This window comes from Chanodichthys erythropterus, chromosome 10 (assembly GCF_024489055.1).
Source record: "Chanodichthys erythropterus isolate Z2021 chromosome 10, ASM2448905v1, whole genome shotgun sequence".
In the NCBI taxonomy this organism is placed as follows: domain Eukaryota; kingdom Metazoa; phylum Chordata; class Actinopteri; order Cypriniformes; family Xenocyprididae; genus Chanodichthys; species Chanodichthys erythropterus.
The window spans coordinates 20505985-20526983 of NC_090230.1; the positions used below are offsets into that span (position 1 = coordinate 20505985).

Here is a 20999-nt window from a genome sequence, read left to right on the forward strand (position 1 = left end):
CAAACTTAAAAAACCCAGAAATAAGTTTTTATAAGCTGTCGACCCCCAAAAACGAATGTTTAAGGACATAAAAGTGGATACAGGCAGAGAGACAGAGAGCACGGGTCATATTACTTTCAGAAATGCATTGGAGGGGAACGTAATCGGAGACAGGTGAAATAATTCTTTGACATGGTAAAAAATAATGAATGGTTTGTTTTTGTTGGTTTGTTTAGCATATGTTGTCGCCGATTACGACCCCCTACAGTGTATTTCTTAAAGTAATTATGACCATTTGCGCTCTTTCTCACTGCCTGTATCCACTTTTATGTCCTTAAACATTCATTTTTTGGGATCGACAGCTTATAAAAACTTATTTCTGTTTTTTTTAGCTTGTTAGTTGTGCACCTTGTCACACAGCAGCTTTTAGACATTGTTCTGTTTTTTGTAATAAGTCAGAAAAGACAAAGAGGCAGCCTCACGCAATACAAAGTCAATGGAGACGGTTGTCTCTCTGTCTCTATGGTCTATCCGGGCGATAGGTGGCGGTAATGCACTTATGTGTCTGCGATCCGCCGTAAAAAAAAAAACAAAAACAAGAATAAAGACGTCACCACTACCGCCATCACAGCGAGTCTCGATGTGAGGTAAGCAGTTCTCGGTGCTTTGTATATTTATACAGTTATTAAAAACAGCTTGTTAATGCAACATTCACAGGGTCATTTCTGTATTGATTATTCATCTGGTACAGAGCTATTTGTGTGTCTTTTCTGGAGACTGAAATAAACATTTAGTTTAGCAGTCAACGAAGTGAGGAACTAATGTTAAATTCATAAAGACCTGAGCAATTGTGTTTTTGTATGTTCGTCTGGATGATTGTTTCGATGTCTGGAGCAATAATAGTATTGTTACTGAATGCCATTTGATCAAAAGTTAACGTGTGATCTGTGAGGGTTATTAAAAGGGATCGATTTTTTTTTTTGTGGATTAATCTTTTTTTGAACATTAGTATCTATTTCTGACACGAAGAGTTTCAGCAGCTGTTCATTTAAATCCACCACAAGAGGTAAATCTGAATATCGTTAACCTCATAGCATAATTGCCCAGATCATATTTCAAAGGCAGATATCACAATTTGGCCAAAAAATGACTTAGGCAATTATGCTATGAGACTAACGATATGTAGGTAAATGTTGACATTGGAAATATTAAATTAAAACATTAAAATTTGCTTTGTCGTGCTCTTTTATTTTATTTAAAGAGCTGTTTCTGTCCCTAGAAAAATCATCAGAATTAATGAAAGCATCGATTTAATTATGATATGTTTTTGATTTTGGCTGTTCTGCTCCTCTTGCAGCAATTCATCGGTAAATGCTGTAATATTCCCATCAGCCTACAAGTGTAGAGGATAGAGTTTGTGAAAGAAAATGGAAAACATGAATGAACCAGAACCCTGCCAAATAAAGGAGGAAGAAACTGAAGAACAAATAGGTTGGTGTTTATTCTTGATTCTCCAATAAGGTTACAATACTTAAAAGTAGTTCATCAGATTCAGTGGTTAACCTTTTCAGTTTAAAATATTCTAGCTGAGTATCATTTCTATGGCGACATATCATGATTGTCATGTGTAAGCCGCAGCCACAATAGAGCTGTATGACTGATGTATAGTTTTTATTTCATTTTTATTCAAAATACTTAACTTGTAAACTACATTTTAAAAAAATCTGATGCTTTTTGGTTTGTTTGTTCTTTGAAAAGTCAAAAATTATGCCATACTAGTGCATGCCATACTAGTGCAATACTACAAAATATCAAAGTTATGCCAAACTGGCATAATAACAAACTGCATGCCTTAACTGCAATTTCTAGTATTGCATTAGTATTGCATCCTTCTCATGGGCATTTAACAATTTTTCAAAGACATTACTAAAATATCTTGTAATAAACAACGTCACATTTACCTCAGAAAAACATATCATGACCATAAACTCATTAGTCAGCTAGAAAAATAAACTCTAGAGAGGAACATTTAGCTTACTAGCCTATATGCACCATATTACATAGTAATTATAATTTTTAATGTTCTGTAATAGCCTATATAATGCATGTTTGGAAAAATCCATCAAATTGACAGCCACCATTTAAATGTTTATATTTCAAAACATGAAATGTAATTTAAGTTTGTATGCAAATAAGTTATATTTAACCTACAATATTAATGTAGTACCAACTGATCCATATATATTATTTACAGCATTAGTTTTATTTTTTAAAAAGATTTGCCATGTACTGTATATACAGTATATCTAAAATAACTGATGCTGAATCGAATTGCATAACTATGATGAGATGACAGACTGGCAAGAAATGATGCAAAACGGAAAACAAACAGTCCAAACACACAACACATATTGTGACATACTGAAAAGCCCCATCTTTCCATTATTGTTAATAATAGTTGAAACCTGCACTCTTAAATGTGCATTGAAACTTGCCAGCTGATAAACCCCCGGGAACACAATCACAGGGCCCCCAATACCCTAAACATCACTGAATCAACTAGCTTAATAATTCTGCACACAGTATGCGCTTTAAATATTTACATGCGTGTAGGTTACATGCTTCTCAGAGGAGTTGTTTTCACGGTAAATGCTGCCCCACATGAGCTGTTATCATTTACATTTGTGCAGCCAGGGCTCTACAGTGCGAGCATTTCGCTCGCTTTTTCGACTGAAAATAACTGCGTGCAAGTGTGAAAAAATATTTAGGCGCTCTGGTGCGAGTGACCCGATCGATTCTCATGAACAGAACTATAATACAATTGCTATAATAAAATGCATCTACACTGAATAAGAGATTTCGCACGGCAATCGGCTGCTTTTCATGCCTTCATTCAAAGATGCTGCTTCAGTCAGCAAAGAAAGTGCAAAAGACGTGCGCGATGGACTACACTCCAAATATCGTTTACAAGGTGAAACGAGACCGTCTCATGCTGCTGATGTTTCAGCCAAATTAACTGGAAATACTACATTTGGATTATCATAAGCAATGTTGGAAATTAACAGGGGCTTGAGGGCAAAAATACCGCCAAAAATGAATAAAAACATTTTACTTTCACTTTTAGAGTAGCGGCAACTCGGAGGCTGCAGTTGCTTGAATGGTGGGTGGGTTCATTATTATTCTTAATGAAAAAACACAACAACAACAACAACAAAGAACTGTACAATGACAAACTTGCATAAATATGTTTTTAAATATCGCTCAGAGAAGTGAGGTGAAATCTGACTCCTGCTGCGACTCTCGTTCAGCTCTCACTGAATGGTATTTTTTATTTTTATAAAAAATCAAAACTACGGTGTAGGCGGTGCCGGGGTCATGGTGGGCAAGTGATATAAACGGTGTTGCAATCCTAATAATATAAGTACTATCACACGAGTATAGTCCTGTTTCTCCGAGTTTTGGCATGATTGAAAATGTAATACTTACTGATAGGGGTGTGACGAGATTTCTCGTGGAGGCGAAAAGTAGTCTTGTGATGTTGCCATGACAGAATATTAGGATGATTAGGAAAGAATATGCCACCGCTACATTTACATTACGCCTCCACTGTCGTTTTGCTTTGTATTTAAATAAATAACATTTAATTCAGTTGGATAACGATCGCCGCCGCGCCATATTCACAGAGTACGCGCGATCACGAAAGTGAAAGTAAACACGAGCGCGCATTCAAACGCGATTTCAATACCCCGCATTTTTAAAGCGGCTCCCTGATGAATACAAATATCTCTCAATATGAAAGCTGTTTTAGGCTGGGCAGTGTAGTTGTAACCATCTCTTAGCTCTGTATCGAAGAAACATTTGGTCTTATTTGCACTTTGAATATTAAGAGAGTGTGATTATGGTTTCACTTTTTGTGAGTGTTAACATAAAAAAATGAATAACAGTTTTCTCTTAATCTTACTAAGCACAAAACAGTAAGGTTTCATTTGTAAACATTAGTTAATGCACTGTGAACCATCATTAACTAACAATGAATGACTATTTTTATTAACTAACATAAACAAAGATTAATAAATACTGTAGAATGTATATTGCTCATTGTTAGTTGATGTTGGTTATTAATACATTAATGTTATTAAATGAGACCTTATTGTAAAGTGTTACCATTTTTATTTATACTGTTTTTATGATCAGTTTGTGGAAAGGAGTTCAGTTAGGAGGTCAAAAGTTGTAGAAGCTCATAAATCATATACAGTAAGGTCTGAAGAGACTGAAATCATACAGAAGAGAAGTCAGTCAGTTGAATTAGTAGCAGGTCTGTAGCAGGATGTATCCTTAGTAACCTTTTACAGTACTTGAGTATTGTTGTCTTTTACTGCATATGATAATTCATACTCAGAAAGTAGAACTGAAATGACATTCATTATAAGATGATTAGTTACAACATTTCAAATACACCTGCAGAATATATATATATATTATATAATGCGTCAATCATGTATTTCGCCATTGAGGATTTCTTAAAAATAGTGTGTAAAAATCTTGTCTCGTCTCGTCTCGTGAGATACCGGTCTCGTCACACCCATACTTACTGATCTTTTTGAAGTCCAATAAACAAGTTGATATTAAGTGATTTAAAATTAGACACAACAATGTCTATTTTTGCTCTATTTCGTGAAAAGAGATTTTTGATAAATTTTCTCCATCCTACTAAATGTTTTAAATATTAATTACATGTCATTTATCAACACAAGCCATCCAGCATTTATTAATGAAATACAAGTGTCTCACAGCAGCTGCTGAGCAAATGCACAGAGTAACGTTATAACATAATTTTCAAAACTGTGGCATAAAGTTCCGCGGCATGTTGCTCGTTCAGCTCCCACAACACTCGGTCCATGAACACTCGCATCCATGAACATGATTACTTCCCAAAAGTCTTATCCCAATTATTTTCCACTGGCCGTTGAGGTGAAGACCTTATGTCCCAAGATTCCACACACAAACTTGGTGTCATCAAGCTACGCTTTTGTTTTAAATAGGTCTCTAGCAACCTCTAGCGGGCAGGAAAAAATAACATATTGCAGCTTTATTTTGGCTGAAACATCAGCAGCAGTATGAGACGATCTGGCTGCATCATACCCATTTCACCTTGTAAACAGTCTTTAAAGTGCACTTGCTCTACTGACTGAAGCAAAGTCTTTGAACAAAGGCATGGAAAGCAGCCGATTGCAGTATGAAACAAAACAAATCAAAACAAATTAAATGGTCCTCAATTTGTGCCTGAAATGTTTTTAAAATAATTGGATGATAAATGTTCCAAATTAAAATGAATACATTAAAATGTTTATACTTTCTACTATTATGTCGGGTCCACGTCCTTTTCCTTTCAGATTTCTCTTTGTTTTTCAGTAAATCATAAAAAAAAAAAAACTTTATTTTTTTTTTTCATTTTAGACCTGATAGAAGAGAACAGGGGGTTTGAAGAACTGATTGAAGGAGAGGAGAAACCTCAAGTCAAAACTGAACCGGTATCCATGAATCCTCCAGCTGAACCAGTATCCATGAATCCCTCATTGGACAGAGGAGAGAAAATATGTTTCTTTTGCCCAGAGTGTGGAAAGAGTTTCACATGTGAACAAAATCTTAATCTTCACGTAAAATTTCATCGTGGAGGAAAGCCGTTTGAATGTGATCTATGTGATAAGATTTTCACAATAAAAGCAAACCTTGATGAACACAGGAAAATCCACTCTGGGGAGAATACATACACATGTGATCAATGTGGGAAGTGTTACGCACAACAAGGAATCCTTGACGAACACAGGAAAATACACTTTTTAGCAAAGCCGTACACATGTGATCAGTGTGGGAGGAGTTTCCCATATCAAGGAAACCTTAACGATCACATGAGGATCCACACTGGAGAGAAGCCGTACACATGTGATCAGTGCGGGAAGAGCTTTGCACAAAAAGGAAACCTTAACTTGCACATAAAAACCCACAGTGGAGAGAAGCCGTACAAATGTGATCAGTGTGGGAAGAGTTTCTCACACAAAGGAAACCTGAATGTACACATGAAAATCCACACTGCAGTGATGCTGTACACATATGATCAGTCTACGAACAGTTTCACTCAAATAGGAAACTTTACTGTACAAATGAATAACCATACAAAAGAGAAGCCATTCATATGTGATCAGTGCGGGAAGAGTTTCACACATAAAGGAAACCTCAATGTACACATGAAAATCCACACTGGAGAGAAGCCATACACATGTGGTCAATGTGGGAAGAGTTTCAGACATAAAGGAAACCTTAACGAACACATGAAAAGCCACACTGGATTAAAGCCGTACACATGTGATCAGTGTGGAAAGAGTTTCGCACACAAAGCAACTCTTAATGAACACATGTCAATCCACACTGGAGTGAAGCCACACGCATGTGATCGTTGTGGGATGAGTTATGCGCGAAAAGGAGCCCTTAAGGATCACATGAAGATCCACACTGGAGAGAATCTGCACACTTGTAACCAGTGTGGAAAGAGTTTCATAAAGTCAGGTGTTTATAAAGTACATCTGCTTAGTCATTCTAGAGAAAGAGTATATAACTGTGAGCAATGCGGTAAAAAATTTTTTAGGCCAGATTTCTTAAGGGACCACCGGAAAGTTCACACAAAGGAGAGGCCTTGCGTCTGTTATTTGTGTGGAAAGGGTTTTCGTAATATGACTGCATTAAAAATACACCAGAAAAGACACAGCGGTGTAAAGGATCATGCTTGCTCAGAGTGTGGGAAGCGTTTTTTTACGGATGGTGCACTAAAAGTACACCAGACAGTTCACACTACAGAAACGCCTTACAAGTGTTCACACTGCGACAAGAGATTCAAACGGGCAGAGTATCGGAGGATACATGAGAAGATCCACAGTGGAGAGAAGCCGCATCATTGCCATCCATGTGGAAAGAGTTTCACTCATTTATCTACTCTAATCGGTCATAAAAAAAAAATGCATTCATGAAATTATAGTAAGTAGTTTGCATTCTGAATCTGTACTTCCACGTGTGATGCTGTGTAGTGCTGCGTCAATTGTCGTTTTGATAATCGATTAATCAAATTATTAGAAAGCATGTTATTTCACAGATTAATCAGTTTAGATTTGATTATTCTGCTTATGCAGTTAGTTAAAATAGTGAGTTATACCCGTTCTAACTAATGGATGAAACAACACTTCAGGTTTTAAGAAAGTCTTTTTAATAAACTTCTAGTTAAATAAATCTCCTTCCAGTTTTCTGTCCTCAGAAGTCATCAATACGCCAACTACTAAAGGATCAAAGCAACTTGTGTGTTACTTTACAGTTTTTCACAAATGCTAAGACACTGGCTAAACCCCATTCGCTGAACCTAAACAAGTTCAGGGAGTTAGAGACTATTTGCAAGTCTCATGCACTCATTTTAGCAAAACTCTAAACATTCTCACTCACTAAAACATGTTGCTGTAAACGCAAACTGCAAAAGTTAGACCGACTAAAATGCAGTTGTCATTATTTACACACAACAACTCAGATTTGTTCACACTTTTTTCTAATAATGTGATCAAGCCATCTGTACAAAATAAAAGCCAGATCAGAGTGCACAGGTGCACTGAATTTTGATTCGAACAATGGATGGAGTTTGAGAGCTAAAGGAGGAAGAATACGTGTAATAGATGGTGAATGAGGAGAAAGGGGATAGATTAATCAGACCAGAGGATTTTACCTTTGCCTGGCAAGAGATGACATCAAAATTTGTTTAATGTACGCAATATATGGATGCTGTGTTCTCCTTTTTTATTTTTGGATGTAGTTTCTAATGAATGATCTGTAATGTTTATATTATTGACTGATGTGTGTATGATCTGAAAGCTTTGATTTTGAAAATGGTTTTGAAGCAATTGTAAAAAAAAAAAAAAAAAATCTAAGAGCAACCATACATCTGTTGTTTTATATTTTTTAATACAATTTAATTTTATAATCATTAGTCATTTATGTAATTGTCATTTGATTTAGCATTTAATCATTTTATTATTCATTTGTCACTTTATATTTTTTATTATTTTACTTATTTCCTTGCTCTTGCAATGCTTACTATTGTTGTTTGTGGTTTGTAAGAGATTCAATGTGTTTAATGTCACAGGATGATGTTGTAAAGCAGTTATTTTCCATTGTTTTTGCTTTGGTATAATAATGCCTGTCGGAATTGTATGAAGTCTGAGCATTGAGATATTGACATTCAGATGAAGTCTGAGCATTGAAATATATGAAACTAAGATTATCCAATAAACTTTGCTCTTTTTATTATCATTACTTTGTCTCCTGCTTCTGCTCTTCCCTGGCATTTTCAGTCAAACTCTCAGGCTGATAGAAGACTGTTATAGAGATTTTGGTACCTGACAAGACTTTGTTTATTTACAGATTTTGGACACCAGACAAAACATCTTCTAGCAGAGATTCAGATCTAATATTTCTCACTTCCATCCAATTTAACACTGCTTTGCTAAGAACAACGAAGGAGAGTTGGGAACACACTGGAGACAGGTAAGTATCTTGGAAGGAGTCCTTGAGGTAAGCATACAGGTAAGACCATGTGCAAACAAGGCTGGACAGTGAATGTGGCTGCGTCCGAAAACTGGAAAATGCTGCCTTCTGAGGACACATTTCAAGGTAGGAAGGCATCAAGGCACATCCAAATCCAATGTTAGCTTCACTTCCTGTCTCATGAGATGCCTTCCTCAGATCGATTTTTGAAGGAAGCATGGATGTATCCTTAGCTGCCTTTGATATCCCACAATCCAGTGCTTTCCATTCTGTGACAGTTGAGCTAGAAAAATAAAGATGGCGTCCGAAAGTTGCGTTTGCTGCTCAGTTTGTGTATAAATGTACGATTTTGGCCAACATATTAAAATTGTTATATCATTTCTATCGAGAAATTACTTCTGTAATAATTAAATATTTGTTTAGTTCTCACCAAAGCTCGCGCTATTTTGCTGTAGATCATTAAACTGTTACGCTGCCTCAGAAGTCTGTCCGAAATCAGTTTCATGAGGTACCTTCATGCACAAACGCTGCCGTACAAGTCATTCTCTTTTAAGGCAGCAAGACAGCTACCTAGGTTTTCGGACACAGCCTGTGTGAGTGCATGTGCCTTTTGTGCTGCCGCTGATGACTGTGCTGATGGGATGCAGGTGTGTGTCATAGAACGCGGGTGATGACGTGCGCTGTGGTTGGGTGATGGTAGAGCCAGGCGTGTCTGTGACAGCCTTATAGTATGTATTACGATAATCAAAACATTGCTGAGCATGATCAAGCTTTAACTTTTTCAAACCAAACTATCATTTTACTGTCATTTCTTCTGGTTCTGACATGGCGCCTGTGTTTGGCTTTGTTGCTGTGGCTGGGTTTTCATCCCGTCTAGTTTTATTTGTTTTTTGCACTATATTGTTGCTAAGTTTGTCCGAAAATGTTGTGTCTGTACAAATTTTGGACTCATTTTATCCCATTTCCTTGAATGACATAATCAGTTTAGTTGGTAAGATGAAGCCTTCCCAGAACCCTGTGGATATTTTACCTATATCTCTGTTAATGAAATCCATTACATATATTGGCCCTGTGTTTGGTTTCAATTATAAACTTACAGAGGTGTAAAGAGTACCTAAAAATCACACTTGAGTAAAAGTACAGATACCTTTCATTGAAAATTACTCCACTACAAGTAACCAATTCCGATACGACTTGAGTAAAAGTCTTAAAGTATCTGATTTTAACAGAACTTGAGTATTTTACTCATGCCGAATGTAGTCTCAGAGATGCACTAAGAGACTGAGAGACTGCCAGTGAAAATAAGAAACAATTGATTTGTAAGATGATAAATCAAGTTTATTTTCTGTAATCAAAATAAAACTGAACAACTCAATATTGCAATAAATCAAGGTTGACACAACAACCTTTTAAACATCTACAAACTCTCAAGTCTCAGTTAAAGGATTAGTCCACTTTTAAATAAACTTTTCTTGATAATTCACCCCCGTTCAAATCATATTTATCTGACCGTTATCAGTTTGTAGTAGTAAACGATGAGATGTCATATCAATCACAAGTAAAATATGGAGTACCGCAAGGCTCAGTACTAGGACCATTGCTTTTCACTCTGTACATGCTACCCTTGGGTAAGAAGCATGGTGTTAGTTTTCATTGTTACGCTGATGATACTCAGCTCTATATTTCTTCACGCCCTGATGAAAATTACCAATTCGCTAAATTAACAGAATGTATAGCTGATATAAAAAACTGGATGACCAGTAATTTCCTACTACTAAATTCAGAAAAAATAGAGATTAAAATTTTTGGATCGAAAACTTCTTCACGCAAAAACCTAGAATATTGTCTAACACTTGGCTGCTCTGTTAAGTCTTCGTCGTCAGCTAGGAACCTGGTTGTGCTCTTTGATACCAATCTTTCATTTGAAGGCCATGTTTCTAGCATCTGTAAAACCGCCTTCTTCCATCTAAAAAATATATCTAAACTACGACATATGCTCTCAATGAAAAATGCAGAACAGTTAGTTCATGCGTTCATGACCTCAAGGCTAGATTACTGTAACGCTCTACTGGGTGGTTGTTCCTCCCGCTTGATAAATAAACTACAGCTCGTAGAAAATGCAGCAGCTAGAGTCCTTACTAGAACTAGGAAGTATGACCATATTAGCCCAGTTCTGTCATCACTGCATTGGCTTCCTGTTAAACATAGTATAGATTTTAAAATCTTGTTAATTACTTACAAAGCACTAAATGGTTTAGCCCCCCAGTACCTAAGCGAGCTCTTAAATCATTATAATCTTTCATGTTTATTGCGATCTCAGAATTCAGGCCAGCTGATAATACCTAGAATATCAAATTCAACCGCAGGCAGTAGATCCTTCTCCTATTTGGCACCCAAACTCTGGAACAATCTTCCTAGCATTGTTCGGGATGCAGACACACTCTGTCAGTTTAAATCTAGACTAAAAACAGAGATCAGAGATCGAGTCGACGAGATCATCCATTGTGAAGGCCTCATCGACACGACAGCCAGTAGCACAGTTCCTCAACAGTATTCTTGACATTTATTCAACAGTGCTTTGATCTGCCTGCATTGACACTATTCTTTAAGAGCTGCTGTGCAGCCAAAATTATGTACCAGTTATCAATGTAAAGCTGCTTTGACACAATCTGCACTGTAAAAAGCGCTATATAAAAAAGGTGACTTGACTTGACATTAACAATTGGACGGCAGACAATTTTCTGCAACTTAATACAGATAAAACTGAGGTGTGTATTATTGCCCCAGACAACATTACCCCTAAGATTAGGCAGGTTATTGGTGGTCTATCATCCTTTGATTGTGGTGACATAAGAAATTTGGGTGTCATTTTTAACAGATCAGTGTGCCTTTACAGTAGGGCTGGGGGATATATCGCATGCGATTGTCACGCGCATTTTGTCAGTAAAGCCGGTTCCTTGATTACCGCTAAATCGCCATCACCTGCTTTCAAATGGAGCGGCATTTAATAGACAGAGCCGTAGTTCACTGACAAGCCACGCAATATCGCGTTCATATCTTAAGCCGAGTTCAGACTGCACGATTTTCACAGTAGTCGGGTCACTGTTCTTTTCACACTGCATGACTATCTTGGCCAGCATTCAGTCGCTGCTGTGTTCAAACTGCACGATGGATCGGCGATAGAAGGTTTCACACTGCATGACTTTACAATAGGAAGAATCGAACTCTGTCACTCGCATGAACGAGCACCGATTTGCCTGTGATTTCGGCGATTTCTCAAAACCTGTCGGCGAGCCAAAATCGGGGCTAAAATCGTGCAGTCTGAACTCTGCTTAAGATGTATCGCCTTCGATAATGTCTATTACTGCAAATGCCGCTCCATTTGAAAGCAGGTGATGGCGATTTAGCGGTAATCAGGGAACCGGCTTCACTGTCGAAATGCGCGTGACAATCACATGCGATATATCCCCCAGCCCTACTTAACAGTCATGTAAAGTCTGTAGTTCGTTCCTGTTTTTTCCATCTCAGGAACATTGCTAAAATTAGATCTATGGCTTCGAAAAAAGAAATGGAGATGCTTGTTCATGCTTTTATTTCTTCACAATTGGATTATTGTAATGCTTTGTACACGTTTAAACAAAGCTTCTATAGATCGATTACAAGTTGGACAGAATGCAGCTGCCAGGCTTTTGACTAGGTCCAGCAGGAGGTCCCACATTAAACTCCTGTGCTTAAAGCTCTTTACTGGCGTCCTATTCATTTTAGAGTGCATTTCAAAATTGTAGTTATTACTTAAAGGGCCTTCGATGGTCAAGCGCCATCGTATATACAGGATCTTTTACAAGCACACACCCCTGGTCGGTCTCAGGCCAAGACCTTTTAACTATCCCCAGAACACTTCTTAAAACAAAAGGTGGTCGTGCTTTCTGTGTAGTGACTCCAAGACTCTGGAACTCTCTTCCTTTCAAGTTGAGAACTATTGCCTCAGTGGAGTCTTTTAAAAAAACATCTAAAGACGCATCTTTTTGGACAAGCTTTTAATTAACTACTCGATTTGCCTGTTTGTACTGAGGATACTGTATAGTATATTTATTTTTATTTATCTTATTTGTTATTTTTTTTGTAAAGCACTTTGTGACCCTCCTTGTCTGTGATAAGTGCTATATAAATAAACTTTACTTACCTACTAATAAACTACATTACACGTTTTGAGGTCCAGAAAGGTACTAAAGATCTTGTTAAAACAGTCGACGTGACTACAGTGGTTCAACCTGCTGAAATTTCATTTTTGGGTGAACTAACCCTTTAATGTTACATCAGTCATTCCTGTTAGTGGTTAGCAATCGCATGCACACTGTTATTAATACCTTTCCCACATTTGCACCATAATAAATTAGAAATATACACCAGTTTGTTGATGAACATAGGCTACATTTGTTAATGCTTGTTACGTTCCACGTATGTTTTTGTATTTTGTTTTAGTTTTTTTTTTCTCTCTCTCTCTCTCTCTCTTTCTTATCTGTCTGTCGAGTTTTAGGTTGACGGTAAAGCGGGGCTCATCTTGGTGACGTCATGACGCTCTGACGTCCCAACCAGCGTTCTGCCAATCTGCAGGTGGCTGATCATTTAAAAGGCTTCGGCGGCATTCCACCTGCAGTGAGCGTTTGGGCTTGGACCTCACTCACGCTTGTCGAGCCAGAGCCAGTCATTCTTTGTGTTTGCGAACTGTTTATTTAGTCTGTGGTTCATTGAGACAGTATCTGGTTGTTTGTTTCTGTGTAATAGTTAAGCTGACGGCGTTAGAGAGTGATACAAGTCTTCTGTTAAATGTTTGAGTCCACTCGAAATCTGGCGTGAAGTCATTATCTGTCAATCGAGTGGTTGACAAATAATGAAACCCTTCTCCTGCAGACAAGTCTCTCGTGCGAAATGTTTGAACGCATTCGAATTCTGGCGTGAAGTCATTGTCTGTCAACCGAGGGGTTGACCGATAATGAAACCTTTTGCTGCGGACAGCTCAGAGATAACATCAACCTCACTGACCACGGTGAATTCCGCATAGTGCGTGTCAGCTAGCAACTAATGTTAGTTATAATGCGGGTGCTCGCCTTCCCTGTATTTTTGTTTATTTATTTAGTGGAGTTTTAGTTAAGGCGCCGCGCCGAAGTTTTCGGTTTTGTTTTTACATTTTATTTTTGGTAGTTAGTTTAGGGGCGTGGGCGCTAGTTAGTGGGTTTTGTTCTGATTATTTCTTTTCTTTGGCGACATCCTCGTTCTTTCCTTACTTTTACTTTGTTTATGTCTTACTTGTTGACTTATCTCTACCGTGTTAATAAATATCGGATATTAATTGTTTCCCTTGTTGTTTGGTTTGTTCCTCCCCACGCCTCAACAGTTGTATCTCATTTAAATGTTGCGGTCATTCCACTGAACAACTTTAAGCACGTAACAATGCTGGTGAGGAATTACAGTTGCAACATCTTATAATGTACCTCAAACTGAGTAACATATCACTGAGAAACGTCCTGCTCAAGTCATCAAATACACACAAAATTACCTAAAAATACTCATCCTGCTGAATATTCCCAAACACAGACAGTTATGTCTTAAATTAACAGTGGGATTATTAGCGCAGGGCCCCTGAGAATTTGCTCATTGGCAAAACATTGGCCCTTTATCTCTGGCGCTGCATGCACAGCCCTCACTTAGTCTTCAGGAAGCCTAAGCGCTGTTTTATTGAAAATAATAAAGTTTGAAATCACAGTTATGGAGGTAATTGCTTGCTTTAGTTGGACTCTTGACTTCTTAACTTTAATGTTTTTCTGGCTGTTGTAACTGTGTTTCTGAAGCACATTTGTTATAGCAAAAGCTTATTTAAGAAGAAAACCCGAGCATGCAGGTTGTTCTTCTGAAGAAACTGCATACTCTCTGTACTTTTACAATAAATGTAGAATTTACAATGGTGATAACCGTTCAAACACGTAATCACAGTCAGTGAAATGGGTCCCCTGGCGATAGGTGGCGGTAATGCACTTATGTGTCTGCGATCCGCCGTAAAACAAGAGTAAAGACGTCACCGCTACTGCCATCACAGCGAGGCTGAATCCGAAATCGCCCCCTATAACCTCAAATAGGGCATTATTTGAGGGGACAGCCATTTGTAGTGGTGTCCGAATTCATAGTGGACGTTATTGAGTGCACTGATTCTGTCCCACATTGCACCGCAATAACGAGTGTACACCATGATGTTCACACAACGACTGTCCGAATTCACTCACTCGTTTTCATTCACTCTTTCAAGTGAACAATATAAGTGGATAACGTAGGGAATAGTGAATGAGGCTTTAGGGGGTGATTTCGGACTTACCTCGAGTCTCGATGTGAGGTAAGCAGTTCTCGGTGCTTTGTATATTTATACAGTTATTAAAAACAGCTCGTTAATGCAACATTCACAGGGTCATTTCTGTATTGATTATTCATCTGGTACAGAGCTATTTGTGTGTCTTTTCTGGAGACTGAAATAAACATTTAGTTTAGCAGTCAACGAAGTGAGGAACTAATGTTAAATTCATAAAGACCTGAGCAATTGTGTTTTTGTATGTTCGTCTGGATGATTGTTTCTATGTCTGGAGCAATAATAGTATTGTTACTGAATGCCATTTGATCAAAAGGTAACGTGTGATCTGTGAGGGTTTCTTTTGTGGATTAATCTTTTTTTTGAACATTAGTAGGCTATCTATTATTCTGACACGAAGAGGCTTTTCAGCAGCTGTTAATTTAAATCCACCACAAAAGGTAAATCTGAATTTGTAGGTAAATGTTGACATTGGAAATATTAAAATATTGCTTTGTCGTGTTATTTTATTTTATTTAAAGAGCTGTTTCTGTCCCTAGAAAAATCATCAGAATTAATGAAAGCATCAATTTGATTATGATTTGTTTTTGATTTTGGCTGTTCTGCTCCTCCTGCAGCAATTCATCGGTAAATGCTGTAATATTCCCATCAGCCTACAAGTGTAGAGGATAGAGTTTGTGAAAGAAAATGGAAAACATGAATGAACCAGAACCCTGCCAAATAAAAGAGGAAGAAACTGAAGAACAAATAGGTTGGTGTTTATTCTTGATTCTCCAATAAGGTTATAATACTTAAATGATTAGTTAACTTTCAAATTAAAATTTCATGATAATTTACTCACCCCCATGTCATCCAAGATGTTCAATGTCTTTCGAAATTAAGGTTTTTGATGAAAACATTCCAGGATTTTTCTCCATATAGTGGATTTCAATGACCCCGAAACGGTTGAAGGTCAAAATTACAGTTTCATTGCAGCCTCAAAACGTTCTACGCAATCCCAGACAAGGAATAAGGGTCTTATCTAGTGAAACCATCGCTCATTTTCTTAAAAAAAAAAGACAATCTTATACATTTTAACCATAAATGCTCTCTTCTTCTTCTCTATTAGAATTCCAGCAGTGTAGACACTGATAAGTGTATTACTGCCCTCCACAGGTCAAAGTTTGAACCAAATTCTCATATACAATATGCTAATGCAGGTGTTTATAACGATTAGTTCAAACTTTGACCTGTGGAGGGCAGTAATACACTTAACATGTCTACACTGCTTTTAGATTTGAATTTTTAATGTTTTAAAATTTTTAATTTTTGTTGGTAAAGAAAACACATTTTTACTCAAATTAATCAAAATGGAGTTATAGTGTTTTAGAACCAAACTATATACACTTTAAAGGTGCTCAAAGCGATCCTGGGTGGAGTAACTTCCTGTTTACGTTCGAAGTGTTGTCAAACAAAACAGAGGCTAGCTAGACCCTCCCTCCCTCCTCCTCCTCCTCCTCCCCCCCCCCTCCCCTCCGCGCTTCCTGAAACAGTCATGAACACGCATTTAAAATGTAAGTAGCTTGCGTATTGACGCTGCTTGTTGGATATTGGCTGGAGCATGTTTATTATGTTTAGTGGTCCAGGCTGCACCAGCTTGTTTTTATTGCCATTTTCGGAGCTTGTGGCGACTACAGAGACCACATTTTTTTTACAGTGTGTTCAGGAGACAGGCAGCTAGCAGATAGTGAGGAGATGTTTTGCTGTATGTGACAAAAAATGTTTTGGCCTAAAAACGTGTGACATCACTTAGAGCACCTTTAAATATTTATATGCGTGCAGGTTACATGCGTATCAGAGCAGTTACAGTGAATGCTGCTCGACATGAACTGTTAATATTTACATTTGTGGAGCTTCTCAAACTTCATCTCTGCATATGCTGTGAGATTAGATGATAGAGAATGCAATGTGTATTATTTCATCAGATTTATAAGGTAAATCATTTATAAACCTACGCCAATACAGAAGAATAAATCGAAATTTCAAAATAAAGGTTTAAACCCTCGCTCTGAGTTTACGTGTTTTGATGTCCACATATTCTTGTGGTAATTACAGCATTTCTATCATAAAGAAATAGTCAAATATTAAAGCCTTTAACATTTGAATTATATGTTATTTGGCCAGCATTAAACAAGGATTTGATCTGCTGTAAAATGGGACAACAACATTACCAGGCCATTGGCACCCTCTGCAGGCATTTGTTATAATTCATGATGTAGAAGTTGACCTTAAAGTGTTAGTTCACCCAAAAATGAAAATTCTGTCATTTATTTCTCATTCTCATGCCGTTCCACACCCGTAAGACCTTTGTTAATCTTTGGAACACAAATTAAGATATTTTAGTTGAAATCCGATGGCTCCGTGAGGCCTCCATAGGGAGCAATGACATTTCCTCTCTCAAAATCCATAAAGGTACTAAAAACATATTTAAATCAGTTCATGTGAGTACAGTGTTTCAATATTAATATTATAAAGCGACAAGAATATTTTTGGTGCGCCAAAAAACTAAATAACGACTTATAAAGTGATGGCCGATTTCAAAACACTGCTTCAGGAAGATTTGGAGCATAATGCCAACTGCCAACGGCTGAAATCACGTGATTTTGGCGCTCCGAACAGCAGATTCGATACACTGATTCATAACGCTCTGAAGAGTTAATTTGGCTGAAACAGCAGCAGTATTAGACGGTCTGGCCAGTGTGCATGGCTGCTTCATACCCATTTTACCATGTAAACAATCTTTAAAGTGTACGTCTTTTGCACTTGCTCTACTGACTGAAGCAAAGTCTTTGAACGAAGGCATGAAAAGCAGCCGATTGAATGAAACATGGAACATAACGGTTGTTCAGTATAGATGCATTTTGGGAGTTTTTCCGATTGTATTATAGTTCTATTAATGAGAATCGATCAGGTCACTCGCACCGCTGTGCCTAAATAGTTATTTTTAGTTGCAGATGCGACCGAAATGGTCACAGTGTACAGCCCTTTCTTTGTAAAATGTAGTTAATGAAACAAATTAAATGGTCTTCAATTAAAAACAATTTTTTGCCTGAAATGTTTTAAAAATTATTGGATGATAAATGTTCCAAATTAAAAAGAATACATTGAAATGTTTATACTTTCTACTAATATGTCGGGGTTCACGTCCTTTTCCTTTCAGATTTCCCTTTGTTTTTTAAAACTTTTTTTTTTTTTTTACTTTCATTTTAGACCTGATAAAAGAGAACAGGGGGTTTGAAGAACTGATTGAAGGAGAGGAGAAACCTCAAGTCAAAACTGAACCAGTATCCATGAATCCTCCAGCTGAACCAGTATCCATGAATCCCTCATTGGACAGAGGAGAGAAAATATGTTTCTTATATGAAGGAAAGCCATTTGAATGTGATCTGTGTGATAAGATTTTCACAATAAAAGCAAACCTTGATGAACACAGGAAAATCCACTCTGGGGAGAATACATACACATGTGATCAATGTGGGAAGTGTTACGCACAACAAAGAATCCTTGACGAACACAGGAAAATACACTTTTTAGCAAAGCCGTACACATGTGATCAGTGTGGGAGGAGTTTCCGATATCAAGGAAAACTTAACGATCACATGAGGGTCCACACTGGAGAGAAGCCGTACACATGTGATCAGTGCGGGAAGAGTTTCTCACATAAACGAAACCTTAACGTACACATGAAAATCCACACTGGAGAGAAGCCGTACACATGTGATCAGTGTGGGAAGAGTTACACACATAAAGGAAACCTTAACAATCACATGACATGCCACACTGGATTGAAGCCATACACATGTGATCAATGTGGGAAGAGTTTCAGACATAAAGGAACCCTTTACAGACACATGAAAATCCACACTGGATTGAAGCCGTACACATGTGATCAGTGTGGGAAAGGTTTTGCACACAAAGCAACTCTTAATGAACACATGTCAATCCACACTGGAGTGAAGCCACACGCATGTGATCGTTGTGGGATGAGTTATGCGCGAAAAGGAGCCCTTAAGGATCACATGAAGATCCACACTGGAGAGAATCTGCACACTTGTAACCAGTGTGGAAAGAGTTTCATAAAGTCAGGTGTTTATAAAGTACATCTGCTTAGTCATTCTAGAGAAAGAGTATATAACTGTGAGCAATGCGGTAAAAACTTTTTTAGGCCAGATTTCTTAAGGGACCACCAGAAAGTTCATACAAAGGAGAGGCCTTGCGTCTGTTATTTGTGTGGAAAGGCTTTTCGTAATATGACTGCATTAAAAATACACCAGAAAAGACACAGCGGTGTAAAGGATCATGCTTGCTCAGAGTGTGGGAAGCGTTTTTTTACGGATAGTGAACTGAAAGTGCACCGGACAGTTCACACTACATTAACACTGTGACAAGAGATTCAAACGGGCAGAGTATCGGAGGATACATGAGAAGATCCACAGTGGAGAGAAGCCGCATCATTGCCATCCATGTGGAAAGAGTTTCACTCATTTATCTACTCTAATCGGTCATAAAAAAAAAATGCATTCATGAAATTATAGTAAGTAGTTTGCATTCTGAATCTGTACTTCCACGTGTGATGCTGTGTAGTGCTGCGTCAATTGTTGTTTTGATAATCGATTAATCAAATTATTAGAAAGCATGTTATTTCACAGATTAATCAGTTTAGATTTGATTATTCTGCTTATGCAGTTAGTTAAAATAGTGAGTTATACCCGTTCTAACTAATGGATGAAACAACACTTCAGGTTTTAAAGTCTTTTTAATAAATCTCCTTCCAGTTTTCTGTCCTCCTCAGAAGTCATCAATACGCCAACTACTGAAGGATCAAAGCAACTTGTGTGTTACTTTACAGTTTTTCACAATTGCCAAGACACTGACAAAACCCCATTCGATGAACCTAAACAAGTTCAGGCAGTTAGAGACTATTTGCAAGTCTCATGCACTCATTTTAGCAAAACTCTAAACATTCTCACTCACTATTCATGTTGTAAATTGTAAGTTGCAAGCTGCAAAAGTTAAACCAACTTAAATGCTTAAACTCAGATTTGTTCACACTTGACAGAGTCAATCTGCAGTATACAATATTCCCCTATACTCATTTGCGATTACAATTTCAAAATTTGTTTAATGTACGCAATATATGGAACTTTTTTTTTTTTTGGATGTAGTTTCTAATGAATGATCTGTAATGTTTATATTTTTGACTGTGTGTATGATCTGAAAGCTTTGTTTGATTTTGAAAATGGTTTTGAAGCAATTGTAAAATGATGTCGTAAAGCAGTACATTTCCATTGTTTTTTCTTTAACAATGTCTGTTGGAATTGTATGAAGTCTGAGCATTGAAATATATGAAACTAAGATTATCCAATAAACTTTGCTCTTTTTATTATCATCACCTTGTCTCCTGCTTCTGCTCTTCCCTGGCATTCTCAAACTCTCAGGCTGATAGAAGACTGTTATAGAGATTTGGGTACCAGACAAGACTGTCTGTTTACATACTTTACTGGTTTTGGACACCAGACAAAACTTGATATATTCTTGTCACGGAGACAAACTCTGACCATCGGATGGAGCCTTCTCCTGAATACTTACTCTATAGACTACCTGTCACACTACATTGCCCATAAGCCTGTGCCTTGGACTAATCACCGGACTATTTAAGCACCACTTGCTCTCCATGTCATTGCGAAGTCTTGTTTTGCCGTGGTGAACATTACTGAGCGTTATCTGTCTGATTACCTGTTGCTCATTCTGCTGTTACCTGTTATCGACCCGTTGCCGCCTTCCTCTGACTCTTGCCTGTTTATCTGATACTGTGAGTGTTTTCTGACATCCCTGACTATCTGCCTGCTCTCTGACAATGATTCTGCCTATTCCCTGTACACCTGTTTGCTCCTGTCTGACCCTGCCTGTACGACTACGATTGTTATTAAAAAAGCATGCAAATGGATCCCTGCCAGAGTGATGATTCGTTAGAGTTCTGGCAGGGATTCAGATCTAATATATCTGACATTTCTGACATCCGAATCCATCCAATCTAACACTGCTTAGA

The 20999-nt window shown here is 37.6% G+C and overlaps 1 protein-coding gene and 1 pseudogene across 1 annotated transcript; both read left to right on the top strand.

Moving 5' to 3' along the window:
- Positions 1–332: 332 nt before the first annotated feature.
- On the top strand, positions 333–8903 carry LOC137027880 (zinc finger protein 658B-like). The gene is made up of 3 exons (XM_067396476.1): positions 333–626; positions 1337–1470; positions 5437–8903. The coding sequence occupies exons 2-3, from the start codon at positions 1407–1409 to the stop codon at positions 6999–7001; spliced, it is 1629 nt and encodes a 542-aa protein (XP_067252577.1). The 5' UTR covers positions 333–626; positions 1337–1406; the 3' UTR covers positions 7002–8903.
- Positions 8904–14639: 5736 nt separating this feature from the next.
- Positions 14640–20084, top strand: LOC137027883 (zinc finger protein draculin-like; annotated as a pseudogene).
- Positions 20085–20999: the final 915 nt, after the last annotated feature.

Bases quoted from the DNA above. Each gene is read 5' to 3' on its own strand.
- LOC137027880 (XM_067396476.1), top strand. From the start codon at position 1,407: ATGGAAAACATGAATGAACCAGAACCCTGCCAAATAAAGGAGGAAGAA. The intron at 1,471-5,436 runs GTTGGTGTTTAT...TTTTCATTTTAG, and splicing joins AGAAACTGAAGAACAAATAG to ACCTGATAGAAGAGAACAGG.